Here is an 18659-nt window from a genome sequence, read left to right as displayed (position 1 = left end):
CAGAGATGCTAGAGAGGAAGAAGGTCAAATTAAGGCCCTTGCTGGGCCCCCTGTGTTTTAGAACCAGGTAAGTCTTTTCTGCCTGCCCTGGCACCCAGGTGGGTAGTATGTAGAAATCTTGTCCTGCTTCAGTGGGATCCACTTTCTACTAGTCAGTCTTCAATGGGCATGGACAGCAACAACCTCCTTATAAAGCCTCCCATAAACTGGGAGAATATAAATTCTCCTTTCTAGGGGAAGTAACCCCAGTTTCCTTAACCTTTCTGCCTAGGGTTCTCTCCAAACCTTTAGACAACTTTGTCCCTCATCTCTGGATGCCACAGTTCTTTCCCAGTGGAGTTCAGGCCTGGGCTCAGCCTCTAACAGGAGACCGACCAGTGAAGACTGCAGATCACCCACCGTTGTTCTTTCTGTCTTGCCCTCTCCCCCACAGGGAAGTTCTGCTCCAGTCTGGCCTATTCCTCTCACTCTAAGCACTAATCATTTCCACTTCCACGTCCCATCTGCCTTCCTTCCTCTTTTGCTGGGGCCCCAGGAGTGGTAAGGAGACGAAAGGAGAGGGCCCCAAAAGGATCAGAGAGAGGAAGCAGCGAGAAGAGAGGCTGGAGTCATTCTGCTTTAGGCTTGGCTGCATTTCCCCAATGAAGCTGAGGCGTTCATGGAAGAAGGACCATGAAGCTCCAGATGGCTCTGCTTCTTCTCTGGCTCCTGAGTGAGTGGGGGAACTGGGACAGAGGGCTTGCACTTGGTGAGGGGAGGTCGGGAGGAGGCTCTACCCATGCTGAGGTAGAGCAGGGGAAGCAGCAAGGGTAGGGCGGCTGGTTATTTCCTCTCCTGAGACGGTTCTCTGAGTGAATTTGTGGTTCTTGCTCCCAGGAGTCTGGAGGAAACTCTGGGGGAGACTCTTGCTGTAATCCCTGCCTGAAACTCCCTCCCCCATCAAACCCACCAGACCTTAGCTTCAGAGCCTACTGAAATTCTTCTTCCTCCAAGAGGCCTTCTCTTATTCATCTGCTTCTCTCCCCATCACATCTCCCAAGTACACTCTCAGCATTTATGCCCTCACTGCCACCTGGTGTATGGGGGGGAGCCTGGTCCAATCCCCTCCTCCAACCCCGGGGGCCTTAGGTCCTTCCCTCTCCCGGAGGGCCACTGGGGACACCGAAAACCAGTGGCACTATTTACTGAGCACCTGCTAACAGCAATGCATGGGATTGACTGCCCAGAAAAGTATCACAGAAGCACAAGGCATGTTCCCTGTCTACCAGAAGCTCCTAATCCAAGGGGTGAGACAGACTCAGAAAAATTCCCAACATGGAGTGTAGCTGGGCAAAGGAGAGGAGGCTCAGCACCTCTTACCCCTCCAGGGGTGTGAGATCCAGGAGGGACTTGTATCTTCCAGGCTGTATCCCTGAGAGGTCGGCCAAGGACCTGAGAGGCCCCGGAACAGTGACCGGCCTGGCTGGGAGATCCCTGACTATCCAGTGCCAGTACCAGGAGGGATGGGAGTCGTCTGAAAAGTACTGGTGCAGAGGAGAAGTCTGGGAATACTGCACCATCATCATCAGCACCTCAAAGTCCGGGCAGGAGAGGAGGAGTGGCCGAGTGTCCATCAGAGACAACCACCAGCGACGCGTGTTCACGGTGACCATAAATGGCCTCGGGAAAGAGGATGCAGACATATATTGGTGTGGGATGAAGAGTGTGTGGCTGGACCCCAAGCATCTAGTCAATGTGACCATTTCCCCAGGTAAGAGCTGTTTGAGAGAGAGTACGTGTGTGTGCTTTTAAGTGTACACCTATGTGCTTGCATGTGTGTGAATGTCCGGGTATGCTTGTGCGTATATGTGTTTATATGAGTGTGGCTTGCATCAGAGCTCTCTGGCTGCCCAGAGCTGTTGTCCCCTCCCTGCTTGTTAGGACAAGAAGGGTAGGTTAAGGACCAGCTCGGACGTGGACCTGAGAGCAGCTGCCTGCAAGGAGGAGGTAGCTCGGGATAGTGGTTGCAGGGCTGGTGTCCTGACCTCTGCTCCACATAAAATAATAATAATAATAATAATAATAATAATAATAATAATAATAATAATACCAATAATAATAATGTTGGTATTTGTTAAGTGCTTACTATGTGCAAAGCACTGTTCTAAGCGCTGGGGTAGAGACAAGGTAATCAGGTTGTCCCACGTGGGGCTCACAGTCTTCATCCCCATTTGACAGATGAGGGAACTGAGGCCCAGAGAAGTTAAGTGACTTGCCCAAAGTCACACAGCTGACAATTGGTGGAGACGGGATTTGAACCCACGACCTCTGACTCCAAAGCCCGTGCTCTTTCCACTGAGCCACACTGCTTCCACACAGGCGGTGGCACTGGTGTGGCCCCGGGGAGGCAGAACTGTGGGGACAGAAAGAGCGTGGCTGAGTCCTTGGGCCTTGGGCAGGCTGCGGGGCTCTCTCTGGCACTCAGAGGGGCTGCACTGGGCAGGGGGGAGGCTCGTTCTAACCAACCCCTTCACTGTCCTGGGCTGGGAAGGGCTGAGTCACAAGCTCCCTGGCAGGGTTGTGTGAGCAGAGGGAGGGACTGCAGGCCAAACTGGGAGGGTGACCTCTGACCTGATGGACTTATATATTGCCAGGAACAATGATGACCACACACATCACCCAGATGACATCGGGCACACATGATTCCCTGACTGGGTAAGAAAAACTGGGTACTGAGAAGCATCGTGGCTCAGTGGAAAGAGCACGGGCTTTGGAGTCAGAGGTCATGGGTTCAAATTCCGGCTTTGCCACTTTCATTCATTCATTCAATCAATCATATTTATTGAGTGCTTACTGTGTGCAGGGCATTTGTCAGCTGTGTGACTTTGGGCAAGTCACTTAACTTCTCTGTGCCTCAGTGACCTCATCTGTAAAATGGGGATGAAGACTGTGAGCCCCATGTGGGACAACCTGATCACCTTGTAACCTCCCCAGCACTTAGAACAGTGCTCTGCAAATAGTAAGTGCTTAATAAATGTCGTAGTTATTATTATTATTATTACTCACTATGCTGCACCCTGGAGTCCAGTTTGACCAGCACTCCAGAGCTGGCATGAAGTTTCAATCGATCAATCAATCAATTATATTTACTGGGAACATACTGCATGCAGAGCACTGTACTGCTCAGTCTCTGTTGGATCTTCTCTCCTTCCTATCCCTTAACTGAAGGTGTCCCTCATGGTTCAGTTCTGGGTCTCCTATTGTCAATCTACAGTTCACCTGGTCTCACAGCTTCAACCCCCACCAGTATCCAGGGAATTCCCAAATCTACCTTAGTAGCCTTGATTTCTCTCCTCTGCATTCTTCCCTTTCCTCTTGCCTAGAAGACATCTTTACGTGGATGTCCCAACATGTCCAGAACTGTACTCCTCATATTCTCTTCTAAGTCCTCTCCTCTGCCTAATGTTCCCATTATTGTTGACAATACCACCACGTTCCTATCTCTCAAGTCCAAACCTTGACATTATCCTTGACTCTTCTCTCTTTCTGTCTGCATATTCAGTCACCCAATCTTTTTGATTCTTCCTCCACAACATTTCCTGAATCCACCCCTTCTTTTCCATACTAATGGTCACCACACTGGCCCAAGTGATTGTCTTCACTACATTAGTCTTCTTACTGGTCTCCCTGTGTCCAGTCTCTTCCCTCTCCAGTGAATACTTCACTCTAAAACACAATTCTGTGTTCAGCTCCTTGCTCTTCCAAAACTTCCGATGGTTACCCATTTCTCTGCCTTGAGTGCCTACCCCTTGCACGTTGCACCTCCTTCATCCAGAAACTGCCACCTGATCCAATTCCTGAATGGGAATTCACAGGTTGCCTCCAGTCCACGGGGCTACTGCCCAGTAGTCCCTGTCTTTTCCACAGCTAGAGAATTCCAGCTTCCGTCCTTGCTGCTTGCATTCTCTTTCCATCTCCCTTCATCCTTCATTCCCCCCTTATACTTCTCCCCTCCTGCCTGAGCTCTGGGCCCTGAAAGAGAGACAGTTCCCTCTGACTCTGGGTGTGTCTCCCCAACACCGCTAACCCTCCCTTGGACCTGAGCCAGAGTTACCAGATCAAAATTCCGGTATTGGGAGGGTTGGGGATCCTGGGGAGAGTGATCCAGAAGCAAGGAACTGCTGAGAGCTCACCTCCTCCAGGAGGTCTTCACAGACTGAGCCCCTTCCTTCCTCTCGCCCTTGTCCCTCTCTCCATCCCCCCATCTTACCTCCTTCCCTTCCCCACAGCACCTGTATATATGTATATATGTTTGTACATATTTATTACTCTATTTATTTATTTATTTCTTTTATTTGTGCATATCTATTCTATTTATTTTATTTTGTTAGTATGTTTGGTTTTGTTCTCTGCCTCCCCCTTTTAGACTGTGAGCCCACTGTTGGGTAGGGACTGTCTCTACATGTTGCCAATTTGTACTTCCCAAGCGCTTAGTACAGTGCTCTGCACATAGTAAGCGCTCAATAAATACGATTGATTGATTGATTGATTGATTGATTGATGATGATGAAGGAACTGAGAAAGAGGAGATGGGGAGTGTGGGTCCTCTCAGCTGTCTGTGAACTGTGGGGATGGAGTTGGGGGCTGACATAGAAGAAGTGGGGTGAGTGCCACTAACCAGCTGTCTGTGAGTGGTGGGATGGAGGTGGGGTCTGAGTGTCCGCCCCCCAGTTGTCTGTGGGCTCTGGGATGGAAGTGGGGGTTGAGGAAGAGGAGAGGAGTGAGGGCCCACCCTTCAGCTGAGTGTGGTGGGAAGGAGATGGAAGCTGAGTAAGAGGGGGGGGAGTATTAGCCCCACAACTGTCCGTGGTCAGTGGGTTGGAGGTGAGGACGGAGGGCTGGAGTGCAGGAGAGGAGTCCCAGCCCCTTAGGGTCACCTCTCCCTTCCAGGTTTGATCTCTCTAGGCTTGAAGTCCTGCTTCCCCTGGTGTTTGCGGTTCTCCTGGCTGTTTTGGCGGGGGTCTCCCTCCTGTCGTGGGGAATGGTGTGGAGGCAGAGGAAGGGTGAGTGAGAGACCTTGGGCTGCTCCTCATCATGCCTCATCACTGCTTCTCCCGGTCTCCTTGTGTGTGGGGGTGTCTCATGTTTCCTGGATCAAGGGATGGGGAGGGGCTGATTTCTTTGGCCAAAGCCACTGGCATCTTTTGGGTGGGAGTGGTGGTGGGGCTGAGGAAGTCACCCCCAAGCCAGGGAGACCGAGTCTGGAAGACTTGGGTCCAGGGACATGATGGGGGGGCAAAGAGTCTGGGGTCTCTGTGTGTCCTCCAGGTTCCCTCATGCTGTGTCTGTCTCCTGCTCCCTGCTCCCCTACTCACCATGGCTCTGCCCAGACCTGGCTCTCTGGGGAAGGCATGGTTCTGGTTCCTCGGGCTCTGGGTCCTCCAAGGGCAGAGCTTGCTCTTCTGTCTGACCCCTGTTGCACCACTTTCCTTTCCCCACCACACCCTCCCTTCCTCCCCTTAGCCAGGGACTGGCTCCTCCCCTCAACTCCCACTCACCAACACAGTCGGATGACAGGAGAATCCTACCCTCTGGACAGTTCTCCCTGGCCATGGTATGCCAATCCTCTTCGCCCCCTGCCACGTCTAGTCTAGTCAGTGCAGTCATCTCTGTCATTTCCTTCTTTACCACAGCAGGCAGAGCCACTTCTTACACACACATACATACACACATAATGGCACATAGACCCGCACAAGGGAAAACACAAACACACATAAGGGTTCACCCAAGAGCTCATGCACACTAGGAAATTAGCTCCTCTCGGGCAAGGATTGTGTCTTTTATTTTGGACTCTATCAGGCACCCAGTACAGAGCTCTGCAAACAATAGGCCCCCAGTACTTCACTCTCCCTGGAATAGGTGCCCAATACAGCATCACACACACAGAAGGGGCTCAATAAATACCATCGAATGATTAAATATACAAAAATGTAGGTGACACCCACCACACACACACACACATACTGGCTAAGCATTGGTGGGGATGGCACTTTTAACTCCCTTCTCTCTCTACCCCTTGTAGCCACGGGAAGGTCTGCGACAACCCTGAAGTCACAGGTAAGAAACTGGATGGGGTTGGGACAGAGAGGACTCTGAGGGGACAGAGAGGCCTCTGGGAGAACAGGGTGGATGCTGGATGAACAGGGAGGGCTCTGCGAGGTACAGACAGGCCAAAGGCAGGGATGTGTGACCTTATTGGGGTGAGCAAGGAGAGGGTGGAAGGAAGGAGTCACAGCTCATAAGTGAGGCTCTTAAGACTGACAGGCTGGTTGCTTGGGGGTCTTCCCTGACTCTCCAGCTCCTCCCACCCCTCCTGGATTTCCCACGCGGGGCTGGTAGCTTCTGAGGCCCACTGAACATTTCTTATGTTTCTAGTTTGTTCTGGACTTCCAGAGAGCACAGGATATGCTTTCATATTCAGTGAAGCTGTAACTCTAACCAGTCAGTGTAAAACAAAGCAGAACTGATGTGGTTTGAGTCATTAGCTCAGGGACTTTTCCCCCCAGCCTGAGGTTTGCAGCCTATTCATTCATTCATTCAATCGTATTTATTGAGCGCTACTATGTGCAGAGCACTGTACTAAGCGCTTGGGAAGTACAAGTCAGCAACATATAGAGACGGTCCCTACTCAACAACGGGCTCACAGTCTAGAAGGGGGAGACATAATGGAAATAGCCCGGGACTGGGATCAGGATACTTGGGTTCTAATCCTGGCTCTTCCACTGGCAGGCTGTGTGACCTTGCGAAAGTCACTTAACCTCTCTGAGGGTAAGATGGGGGCAAGATCCGTACTCTCCATCCCTCTTAGGCTGTGAGCACTATGAAGATCAGAGACTAGATCTGATCTGATTATCCTGTATCTACCCCAGTGTACAGTACAATGCCTGGCACATAGGAAGCTCTGAATTAGTACCATTTAAGGAGAAAAGAGAGATTCAGGACTGCGGAGGGTGGAGACTACTTGAGACCATGGCCAAGAGGCAGTCAGGAGTGGGTCACTGGGCTGGAACTATTCTTCCATTGCCCCCTTGTCTGGATGCTCTGCCAAACTAGACGTTCTGTTCCAGGGCCTGAAGCCCCCTGACAGTGCCCTGAGCCACACGGATCTGCTGACCCACCTGGAAAAGCCTACCACCCTCACTGCAGACCCCCACGGGGACAAGGTGACTTCGGCTCTGCCTTCTCTGCTCCCCAGTGCCCATGAGGAAATGGAATATGTTACCATGGTACGTCCTCAGTCCCGAATGGCCCACAGTGAGTGCTCTGACTTCAGCTTCAGGCTAACTCCAGCCCTGATCCTGGCAGGTCCCTGGGAGCAGGGGCTGAAAGACTCCATGGCTTCCAGAGACAGCCAGGCTCCCTGGGCATCAGACTAGCTAGCAACTGACCATGCCCTGCCTCCTTCCTGAGAGACATCTCAGGCCCTGGGGAGAATCAAACAACCAATCAGTGGTATTAATGGTATTAATTTACTGTGTCAGACCACTGTACTAAGGGAACAATATAATAGAGCTAGTACACATGATCTCCTGTCCTCAAGGAACTTGTAATCTAGTGGGAACCAAGACACTGAGTCAAAACAGGGACACCTTTTTAGTGTGCAACCTTCTTCAGGACAGGGACCCCACTCTGGTAGACTCTCCCAAATGTTCAGTACAGTGCTATGCACCAGAGGGTAATTAATAAAACCCACTGACTGATTGACTAAAAGAAGAGGAAGAGCTGTTTCCTGAAAGAGCCCGGGAGATAGGTAATGGAAACAACACAGATCAGGGGATCTCAGGTCACTTTATAAAGAATCTCCCTTATTCCCATGTGTTATTCTGCCTTGCTCCCTCCCCACGGGAGAGTTTATTCCCATCTACACAAGGAAAAATTGAAGCAGAGAAGGGGTAGGGACTGCCTCCCAGTCACATAGGCACTTAAGGGAGGCTGTGGAAGTAGAACCCAGGAATCCTTATTCCTCATCAAGAGGGCTCTCATACGCTTGATGTGGTGGAGACCCAATTGCATCTGCTCCCTCCTTGTTCCCACCCCTCCCACTACCTCTGCTTCCACTCCCCCCACCACCCAGTTCCTTGCCCTCTCCCACCACCTCTCCCTTCTGCCTTTCTAACCCACTGCCGTTCTCGTTTCAGGCTTCATTCAGGAGAAAGGATGTTCCCTGTGCCCCAGGGTTCACCTCAGACCAGGCCCTGATCTATGGCAATGTGGGGTCCCTTGCTCACTTTGCCCACCATAGGCATCCCACTGGGGAAACAGAGTACACCTTAGTAGGGAAGGGTTAGGCTGCCCAGGAGTGGTGGCCTTTCCCTCGTGCAGACGTGTCCCCTTGTCCCCACCCCCTGTGCCTTTCTGCCTCCTCCCCGCTGGCTTGGGGACAGAGGCTCCCGACAATACATTGGAAGCTCCCAGTTTGAGCCGTGCTCCCTCTCTCTGTCCCTGGGTCCCCAGCACCCACAGAAAGAGGCCCCAAGGCCATGTTGCCTGGTGGATAGGCTCAGGACCAGAGGGTGCAGGACCCAAGTTCGAGGCCTAGCTCTGCCCCTAGCCTGCTGGGTGACTTAACCTCTCTGGAGATAAAATCTCAAAACTCCATAAGTCAATCCATTGTATTTATTGAGCACTTGCAATGTGCAGAGCACTATACTAAGTGCTTGGGAGAGTACAATATAGACTGTTAGGCTGCGAGGGCAGGAAGTGTGTCTGATCTGATTATCCTAGATCTACCCAAATCAATCAATTATTGGTATTTACTGAGCACTTTCTGTGTGCAGGGCCCTGTACTCTGTGCTTGGGAGAATTTCAAAAGAGTTGGTAGCTGTGATTGCTGTCCACAAGAAGCTTACAATCTACCCTGGCGCTCAGCCCAGAGAAAGTGATCAGGAAATACCAGTGATTGATTGACTGAATAATTAGGAGGGGAGATAAGTACCTAGCTCTACCCAGGAGTATATGGTCAAAGGAAAAAGGGAGAGAAAGAATCCAGACCTACTTAATGGGGTGGACCTAGATCTTAACCTGCCAGTCTTGTCCCCAAGCCACCCCCGGACTCTGAGCCCTCCTCTCCACTCCGGCCTGAGTGGCAGGACTCCTTCACCTCTTGCAGAGTCGTGGGGTTTGGGGTCGCATCTTGGGTGCGCCCTGCACTGGGACCCAGTGGGAGTTCACACAGAAGGTGGTCTACCACCCTACCAAGGAGAGAGGAGAAAACCAGAGTCCCCTTGGAACATCCAGACAGGAAGGACTGGGCATCTTATCAGTTGTTGCTGCTGTCCCAGTGACAGCCCACTCCCAGCCCAGCCCAGCCCCCTCCTTCCTGGTCCACAGAAGAGAAGTAGGCGCTTCATCTTCTTCCTGCTTCTCTGGCCCAAGAATCAGATGTCCCGTTGAAAATACAGAAAGTCCAACTCTGGGGGGTCAAAGGCAAGGGGATTCTGGGTTCAAGTTTTAACTACAGGGAATCGATCTGGAGCCCTCACCACTGTGCCCAGAAGATGTTGATGCACTAAAACCACTATCACCACCACGGTCATTACTGCCACTACCACTGTCAGCAGGACAGGTCCCAGAATTAAGTTTGCAGCAGTGGTGATGATTTGCACTGAGTCATCCACACTCTCTCATCCGGTCATCACTAAGTGTCACATTCAGTGTGGCTTAGTAAGGGTTGGGGGGTTTTGACACTAGATGCAGGAATAATTTTCAGGTCATTTGATTCTTACTTTATTTCCTCCTACCTGAAACCTATTTTAGTATCTGACTCCCCTACTCAGTTCTAAGCTCTTCGAGGACAGTGATCATATCTTCTTCATCTATTGTACTCTTTCAAGAATGGAGTACCAAACTCTGCACACAAAGGGAGCTCAATAAATGCTACTGATAGATTGATTCCCTCCTCCCTCTTTCTCACCACCAAGTAAAGATACTATAATGGATGTAATTCATTAGATTGTAACTTCCTTGAGGGCCGGGAGCATCTATCTTACACTTAGGAGTTCTCTTCTCAGTCCTCATCACAGGGCTCTGCACTCAGTACATTCCCTTACTTGATTGAGGGGAAATGGAACGGCAGGGAGAGGGGTAGGACATCTTGAGCCAGGATAATTAGGTGCGGGCAGAGTTGGTGCCGTGGGCTAATTCCATCTCTGATTGTTGGACCTGCCCACATCTGCCTCTATTTCCTCCGATCAGTTGCCACTGATTATTTTCTGCTGGTGTTTTCTGTTTTTATGCTGAACACCAGGGGAAGTTATGGGGAATAAGGAAGTAGGGGAGAGAGAGAGAGAAAGAAAGAGAGAGTATAGAGTGGGCAGATGCAAGAGGAGGAAGGGTGAAGTTGCCCCACCTTCTTGATCAAATGGAGCTGGACTAGGGAGACAGGAAGATGCCTCTCGTTGCTGCTTTGCTCCTTCTCTGGCTCCCAGGTGAGTGGGGAGCACGACCCTGGCCTCAGGAACTGGTTCAGGGCAGAAAGATTCATTCATTCATTCATTCAATCGTATTTATTGAGCGCTTACTGTGTGCAGAGCACTGTACTAAGCGCTTGGGAAGTACAAATTGGCAACATATAGAGATGGCCCCTACCCAACAACGGGCTCACAGTCTAGAAGGGGAGACAGACAACAAAACAAAACAAGTAAACAGGTGTCAATGCCATCGGAATAAATAGAATTATAGCTATATACACATCATTAATAAAATAATAATAATGATCGTATTTGTTAAGTGCTTACTATGTGCAAAGCACTGTTCTAAGCGCTGGGGAGGTTACAAGGTGAACAGGTTGTCTCATGGGGGGCTCACAGTCTTAATCCCCATTTTACAGATGAGGTAACTGAGGCACAGAGAAGTTAAGTGACTTGCCCAAAGTCACACAGCTGACAGTTGGTGGGGCCAGCATTTGAACCCATGACCTCTGACTCCAAAGCCCATGCTGTTTCCACTGAGCCATGCTCCTTCTCTAAATAGAGTAATAAATATGTACAAATATACACAAGTGCTGTGGGGAGGGGAACGGGGTAGGGCAGAGGGAGGGGGGTGATGGGGAGGGGAGGAGGAGGAGGAGAGGAAAAGGAGGGCTCAGCTTGGGAAGGCCTCCTGGAGGAGGTGAGCTCTCGGTAGGGCTTTGAAGGGAGGAAGAGAGCTAGTTTGGCGGATGAGTGAGGAAGGGCATTCCAGGCTAGAGGTAGGAAGTGAGCCAGGGGCCAACGGTGGGACAGGCGAGAATGAGGCACAGTGAGGAGGTTAGTGGCAGAGGAGCGGAGTGTACAGGCTGGCTGTAGAAGGAGAGAAGGGAGATGAGGTAGGAGAGGGCGAGGTGAATGGAGATTAAGATGGGATCAAGAGGAGGGGAAATTAGAAGTGAAGACCACAGAGTGTGTGGGGGAGTGTACATGTGTGTTTGCGTTTGCAGATGAGTATGTGTGTGTTTTTAAGAGTGTGTGCGTGTGTTGAATTTGGGATTGAGTGTTCGCTAATGTCCCAACTCCTTGACGGATCATTTAAATGGCCTTACCAACGCCCTCCCCACCCATGCTGAGATTCTGGTTGTGGCAGGAGACTGAGGCAGACACTCTCTCCCCTTCTCTGGCTCTCCCACATTGGATACATTTCTCTCCAGAGCTCAAAGGGTCCAGAATGCAGTGAAGGGTGACCGGGGACAAAGAAGTGAATTTTGAGGAGGGATTTAAAAGAGGGAATTTTCCAGGCAGAGGAAATAAGTTTCTTCCCCCTATAAGGACTTCAGTTGAGGGGACAGACAGGAGGTGAGATAGAATGGGGCAGAGAAAAGAGTAGAGGAGGAAGAGGAGGAGAAGGAGAGAAGGAAAAGCTCGAGAAGGGAAGAAGGGAAGGAGGAAGAGGACAAGAGGGAAATAGGCATGGGCAAGGGCAGAAGAGTCCAGATTTTTGCTGAGGGTGGGTTCCTTGGATGCTGACATTCACTTCACTGATTTTAAACTGGGCTCAATGCCCAGACTCTGTGGTTTCCAACTTTCCAGAAGAAACTCCACCACTGAGCCTCCAGATTCCACTAAGTTCCTGCTCCACTCATCCTCCCCCTCAGACCACACCCTCCTCTTAGCTTCCCTCCCTTTCCCAGCCATTCCTCTACACACACATACGCATACCCATACATGTGCATGCGTGCAAGCACACACACACACACACACACACACACACACACACACAAACACACACAGAGTTTAGATTAGCTGAGTAGCTGAGAAGCAGCCACAGCAGTTACAGCATGGGAGAAGAGAAATTGCTTTTGCCTCTGCTGCTGCTACCGAATTCTCTAAGCTTATCCCTGCAGGACCAAAGTCCAGTTTGGGATGTGCTCCTCGCTGAGATGCAGGGAGCTGCCACAGCAGTCACCCAACAAGCCCACGCCCTCTTTGGAGCAGTGTCTCTCACCCAGGGCCACATTTGCACCTTGTGCTTTCACAGGTGTTCCCATCAGTGGCCTCAAAGATGAACGGCTTGCAAGGGATCATTTTTGTCAGTAAGTTCATCAGGGCTGAACCTCAAGTGGCTCTGCAATCAGCTGAAAAACAGTGACGATTTCTGGAGATGTCTCTAAAGAACCAGGGTCTCACATACCCACACAGAGACGCTTAATTCAGGAAGGGTAGAAAATTGACCCAAAAGGGAAAACCACCACAGGTTCCAAGATTCCAGCCACATTGCTTCAGTTTCCCCAAATAAAGTCATAAATTGGACAACATGCTTGGAGAGACATTTCCATGGAGAGTGCAACTTCCAATAGCCCAGGCACCAAGAACAGGAGAGAGTCAGCTCCCCTCACTTAAACCCCAAGACTCCTAAGGAAGCAGGAAGACCAGGTAGATTCTTTCTGGGAAGGCCGAAGTTCCTTTTTAGGAGTAGGAAATGCCTTTGGCCTTCGTTGGTTTGAAAGACAACATAGTCCGGTATGGACACAGTGTTCAGAGGTCGACCAGGCCCAGGGCTGCTCCTCAGTGAGCGAAGGGGATGATGATGATGATAATAATAATAATAATAATAATAATAGCATTTGTTAAATGCTTACTGTGTGCCAAGCACTGTTCTAAGCGGTGGGGGAGATACAAGGTAATCAGGTTGTCCCACGAGGGGCTCACAGTCTTAATCAGCTTGAAGCAGCATGGCTCAGTGGAAAGGGCATGGGCTTTGGAGTCAGAGGTCATGGGTACATATTCCGTCCGGCTCCACCAATTGTCAGCTGTGTGACTTTGGGCAAGTCACCTAATTTCTCTGTGTCTCAGTGACCTCATCTGTAAAATGGAGATGAAGACTGTGAGCCCCCCGTGGGACAACCTGATCTCCTTGTAACCTCCCCAGAATTTAGAACAGTGCTTTGCACATAGTAAGTGCTTAATAAATGCCATTATTATTATTATTATTATTACTATTATTAATCCCCATTTTACAGATGAGGTAACTGAGGCACAGAGAAATTAAGTGACTTGCCCAAAGTCACTCAGCTGACAAGTGGGAGAGGTGGGATTAGGACCCACGACCTCTGACTCCCAAACCCATGCTCTTTCCACTGAGCCACGCTGCTTGGGATGTGGTTTGTGTGTTCCAGGCTGTTTCACCTTGACTGACTCGAAGGAGGTGAGGAGCCCTGGGTGGGTCAGCGGCCCTGAAGGTGGCTCTCTCATGGTCCAATGTCACTATGACCATGGATGGGAGACCTATGTGAAATGGTGGTGCAGGGGAGCTGACTGGACTTTCTGTAGGATCATGGTTAGAACCACAGGATCAGAGGATGAGAGGAGGAGCGGCCGAATGTCCATCAGAGACAACCACCGAGACCACATGATTACAGTGATCATGGACAGCCTCGGAGCAGCAGATGCAGACACGCACTGGTGTGGGATTGAAAAAGAAGGTGATGACCTTGGGGCTCATGTTGTAGTGGCTGTTTTCCAAGGTAAGCTCTCTTTAATTCAGGGATTCAGGCATGCATGTGTTTGTGTATATTCATAGTAATAAGTGTATTTAGTAAGTGCTTACTGTGTGCAAAGCATTGTATTAAACGCTGGGAAAGAATCCACAGTTGGGACTACTTGTTGGGGCTGGGGTGTGGGGGTGGGGGGCTGACAGAAGCTGTGAGTCCAAGGCTGGAACTCCTTCTCCTCCTAAAGCATCCAGAAGTCACCAACTCAGAGCTCTGTCCATCATTTAAGCTGCCTCCCAACTCTAGTGATCTTCTCACCCACTGTGTCAGTCCCAACTCAGCCCCTAGGATAACTGTTCCCCCTTATCCTGAGCCCACTGCTCTGGGTAGCCATTCCCAAAACGCTGCCCGGCACACAGTCCTGCCCTTGCCCTCAGAGGGCTTGGGGCACATAGTCTGCATGTTCTAGGGGGGCACAATTTGTTTCTTCCAGATATTTCCTCTCCAAGGGGCCCAGAAGAGGTGGCTTGCCTACAAGGAGAATCCCTGGCAGTGACGTGTCAGTACAACCGGGGCTGGGAGAGGAACCAGAAATGGTGGTGCCAGGGAATGGACTGGGAATCCTGTAAGATCATTGTTAGAACTTCAGGATCAGAGAGAGACAATGGGCGAGTGTCCATCAGAGACAGACCTGAAAACCGGACCTTCACAGTCACCATGGAGAATGTCACTGGGGAGGACAGAGGCACGTACTGGTGTGGGATTGAGAGAGTAGAAGTTGACCTTGGAGCCCGGGTGAGAGTCACCATTTCCACAGGTAAAATCCTTGGGATGGGGTGCGGGGGGTGGGGGGGGGGGGAGAGAGTGTGTGTGTCTGGTGTGATTCTCCCAGGCTCACTGTCTCTGTAAGTGATTCTGGGCAGAAGCATAGGTCATGCTAGGAAATTCTGGCCCATGTGGGCAGGGAGGTGGATACCTGCATTATAGGGCACAGGCAGAGTCTAGTTCACTGAGCTTCTTAGAACCCTTGGGAAGAATGAGAGCCCAGAACCTCCTTGTTAAAGTCAGAGCCCCTGCCTCACCGCCTCCCAATCCTGCCCCTACCCCTACTTTCTGACTACCTGGGCCACAACTGCCTCTGGATAAATGGGATCTGGCTACAGCCTCCTCTGGCCTCACACCCACCCCTGTATGACCAGCCTTGGCTGGACACTGACCTCCCTGTAAACCCAGCCAATTGGGCAGAGGGGGAGGGTGGATCAGGGAGAGCCGGCTGGGGCAGTGATGACCTGTTCTCTGTTTGCTTGACAACAGCAGCGACTGCTGGACCAGCAACAGCCAGACCAAGGCAAGTGTCTGAATTACAACATTGTCCACCCCCAGGATGCAGCCTCAGCTGTTGGTCCATCTAGCCTGTCCATAGTTCTACCTGCCTATGTCTGTCTGTCCCTCCCTCTGAGATTTCTCCCTGTGAGAGCCTATCATTTTCCTCTCCTCCACCTTCTTCAAATCCCCAATATCCTCAGCCCTACCAAACTGGCCCCTCAGTGTCTGGTGGCAAGTTGTCTGCTCCTCGGTGGAAGGAGACACAGGGACCAGGAAGGAGTGGAGGAGCTTGGTCTCCCTTGTCCCCTTACCCCTGATTGGGAGGAGTGGCAGGGGGAGACTGGGAGCAGGAGGCAGGGGTCCGCCAGTCATGAAGGTTGCTCACACCAGTCCCTCTGTCCCCTGCTTCCAGGTCCCTGCATGAAGACATGCACATCCTGATCCTGTTCTTCCTGAAGGTGCTCACCCTCCTGGGCCTGGTCAGTGACGTCATCTGGGTGAACAGACCCCAGAGGGCCAGGGCAGGAGCAGGTGGTAGCAGCAACTGTGACAGTCTGCAGGCCCCCGGCCCCTACTATCCCCCAACCAGGACCGGGGTCACAGCCCTGGGGTGAGCAGGACTCTGGGCCTAGTCTGGCCTCTCCCCTGGTGGGCTTGGCTGGGCTGGGACCACCTGACCTGGGAGACTGGAGCCAGCATGACCAGGGGGCTGGGATGGAGCCTGGGATTAATTACTGTTCTGGGTCTAGGGGCTTCTCCACCCCCTGAAACCACCAGCACTGTGTTGGTCCTGGACATGGTCTTGGTCCTGGTCCTTGTCTCTGTCCTGGTCCTGGTCCTCATTTTGCCCCACCCAGCAGTGTTTGGCCTGGGGCCCCTGGAATCAAAAGCAGCTCTGGCCCCTGCAGAAGGAGCTGGATCACCCACCTCCAGGATCCCCAAGAAACAGGGAGGATGGTCTGAGTCTCTGTGAATTCTGGGGCCACAATTCCATGATCCCAGGGGCCAGAAGACATGGCAACCAGAGGCTGCAGTGCTGCTACATCTGCATCGTCCTGGGCTGACTGACTGTACAGCGGCCTCGGTGCTCCGTGATCCAGCCTATTGCCCTTGCCCTGTCCCTGCAGGGACCAACCCCTACCCCCCAGGTCCCACAAACCCACTAACACTCTGCAACTTGCCTGCTGTATGTAGCCAACTCACTTAGCTTCTCTGTGTATCAATTTTCTCATTTGTAAAAATGGGGCTAAGATTCCTCCTCTCCATAAGTTTGTGAGCCTCATGAGGGAGGGAGACTGTGTACAGTCCATTTTTATTTTATCCACTCCAGCGTTTAGTACAGTGTTTGGCAAATAGTAAATGTTTAACAAATATCACAATTATTACTATTATTCATTCATTCATTCATTCATCCTTGCAATCGAATTTATTGAGCATTTACTGTGTGCAGAACAGTTATTATTATCATTATTATTATTATAAATCCCTGATCTCTCTTTTGCAGCTCACAGATGTTCCTCAACTGCTTATTTGCGGCGAGGATGAGGATGGGGAAGCAAGGTGACCTAGTGGGAAAAGTATGGGCCTGGGAAGTCAGAGGACCCAGATTCTAATCCCACCTCTGTCATTTGTCTGCTCTGTGACCTTGGGCAAATCACTTCACTTCTCTGTTCCTCAGTGTCCTCATCAGCAAAATGGAGATTCAATATCTGTTCTCCCTTCTGCTTAGTCTGAGAGCCCCATGTGATTATCTAGTACTTGCCCCAGCGTTTAATACAGTCCTTGACACATACTTACAGTCTAGTGGAGGAGGCAGACCTTTAAGTAAATTACAGGCAAAGAAAACCAGTGAGTGAAGGATATGCACGCAAGTACTGTGGGGGCGGGGGTGGAGTGAGTACCTGGGGAGGGACTAAATATACAGATAAGGTATTAGGGAGGGAAAATAAGGTGAGAGGGTGAAAGTTTTGTCCAAGAGGGCTTCTTGGAGGATATATGATTTCCATAAGGCTTTGAAGACTGGGAGAGTTGTGGCAGTATGGGCAAGGAATTCCAGGCAGTAGGGAGGGTGTGAGCTAGGAATCAATGGTAGGTTAGGTTAAAGTAGGGGATAATGAGAAGGTTGGTGTTAGAGGAATGGAGTGTGGGGACTGGGGTATAGTGGGAGAGAAGCAAGGAAAGGTAGGAGGGAGAGAGCTGGTTGGGGGTCTTGAATCAAATGGTGAGGAATTTCTGCTTGACTCTGAGATGGATGGGACACCATTGGAGGTACTTGAGTATTGGGGAGACTTGTATAGAATGATTTTTTTAGGAAAATGGTCCAGGCAGCAGATCATCATCATCATCATCATCATTCGTTCATTCAATCAGTCATTTATTAAGCACTTACTACGGGAAGAGCACTGTACTAAATAAACTATTGGGAAAGTACATCATCATCATCTTCATCACTATCATCATCACCACCATTACTGCCACCATCATCCTCACTCCACCAACATCTCCACCCCACCATCAAACACTGCAGTGAAGCTCAGAGGATGGACAACCCACTCCAGGGTGACAGGTGTGGTCAGTCCCAGGGGGAAGTCAGGCAGGTGGTTCTGGTCTTTCGTAAAAACTTGGTGTCCTGAGCACAGCATCACTCCAGGTTCAGACATCCACAGGGACCAAAAGCAGGCAGTTCCTGTGAGGCTGAGGTCTGTTGGATGGACATTCTGTGGGTCAGACCTGCCCATGAACAACAATTTACCACCCCTTTGAGAGCCAGCACTAGATTGTATGTTCAATTTCTGCATCTTCTTGCTACTGTGCATTGCACAAGAGCAGGAAGTTACAGAGAATAAGGAGGTGGAGCAGAGAGATGGAAGAAAGAATCTGAGAATTGGGAGAGCAGACCGGTGAGCTGACTCTCATCTGCCATCTGGCCCTGGTCCGGAAAGACTAGACGATGCCCCTGGCTGTGACTCTGCTTCTCCTCTGGCTCCCAGGTGAGTGTTGGCCAAGCCTCCAGCTTCAGTTAGATGCCCAGACAGGAGGACCCGCTGGCCAGGGGAGGGGTGGTGGGGGGGAACAGGCCTGTGATTAGCAGTGGGGAAAACTAGAGAGAAGAGTGGGGCTCAGACAGGAGGGCGGTGGCACTCTGGGCTCCATGCCTGAGTGTCTTCTGGGTGACTCTCCCTAGACTTTAGGCCCACGTTGGAGATGCCCACAGAGCTCCACTTCCAGATACATCCTGATCAGGGTGGATCAGTCTGCCCATTCGCTTCAGGGAAAGATGGAGGGAGAGGCAGGATTCTTGGTCTCTGTCTCCAGAAAGGCTGATGGAGTTCAGGAAATGCTTATTGTGTTTTTTGTATCCACTCCATGGAGGGAACAGGGCAGGTTGGGA

At 51.0% G+C, this 18659-nt stretch overlaps 2 protein-coding genes across 2 annotated transcripts; both read left to right on the top strand.

Annotated features, from left to right (window-relative positions):
* The first annotated feature begins 655 nt into the window (after nt 1-655).
* CD300LF (CD300 molecule like family member f) lies at nt 656-8569 on the top strand. The gene is made up of 7 exons (XM_038742049.1): nt 656-712; nt 1403-1750; nt 2634-2694; nt 4930-5042; nt 6062-6096; nt 7107-7265; nt 8178-8569. Exons 1-7 carry the CDS (start codon nt 673-675, stop codon nt 8325-8327), a joined length of 906 nt encoding a protein of 301 aa, XP_038597977.1. The 5' UTR covers nt 656-672; the 3' UTR covers nt 8328-8569.
* Nucleotides 8570-9557: 988 nt separating this feature from the next.
* On the top strand, nt 9558-16475 carry LOC119922036 (CMRF35-like molecule 5). Its single transcript, XM_038742048.1, has 5 exons — nt 9558-10466; nt 13628-13975; nt 14436-14759; nt 15257-15290; nt 15681-16475. The coding sequence occupies exons 1-5, from the start codon at nt 10427-10429 to the stop codon at nt 15880-15882; spliced, it is 948 nt and encodes a 315-aa protein (XP_038597976.1). The 5' UTR covers nt 9558-10426; the 3' UTR covers nt 15883-16475.
* Nucleotides 16476-18659: the final 2184 nt, after the last annotated feature.

The sequence above is a fragment of the Tachyglossus aculeatus genome, unplaced genomic scaffold (assembly GCF_015852505.1).
Source record: "Tachyglossus aculeatus isolate mTacAcu1 unplaced genomic scaffold, mTacAcu1.pri SUPER_34, whole genome shotgun sequence".
NCBI classification, from domain to species: Eukaryota; Metazoa; Chordata; class Mammalia; order Monotremata; family Tachyglossidae; genus Tachyglossus; species Tachyglossus aculeatus.
Note: the sequence above shows the minus strand (reverse complement) of the source record. Positions and strands in the feature narration are given on the sequence as shown.

What these genes read in the sequence shown, in the direction of transcription:
- CD300LF (XM_038742049.1), top strand. Translation starts at nt 673, where the DNA reads ATGAAGCTCCAGATGGCTCTGCTTCTTCTCTGGCTCCTGA. An exon ending in ACACATGATTCCCTGACTGG is followed by an intron (nt 2,695 to 4,929) that starts GTAAGAAAAACT and finishes TCTCCCTTCCAG; the next exon opens with GTTTGATCTCTCTAGGCTTG. An exon ending in CGACAACCCTGAAGTCACAG is followed by an intron (nt 6,097 to 7,106) that starts GTAAGAAACTGG and finishes GTTCTGTTCCAG; the next exon opens with GGCCTGAAGCCCCCTGACAG.
- LOC119922036 (XM_038742048.1), top strand. Translation starts at nt 10,427, where the DNA reads ATGCCTCTCGTTGCTGCTTTGCTCCTTCTCTGGCTCCCAG. An exon ending in GCTCCTTCTCTGGCTCCCAG is followed by an intron (nt 10,467 to 13,627) that starts GTGAGTGGGGAG and finishes TGTGTGTTCCAG; the next exon opens with GCTGTTTCACCTTGACTGAC. An exon ending in TGTAGTGGCTGTTTTCCAAG is followed by an intron (nt 13,976 to 14,435) that starts GTAAGCTCTCTT and finishes TGTTTCTTCCAG; the next exon opens with ATATTTCCTCTCCAAGGGGC.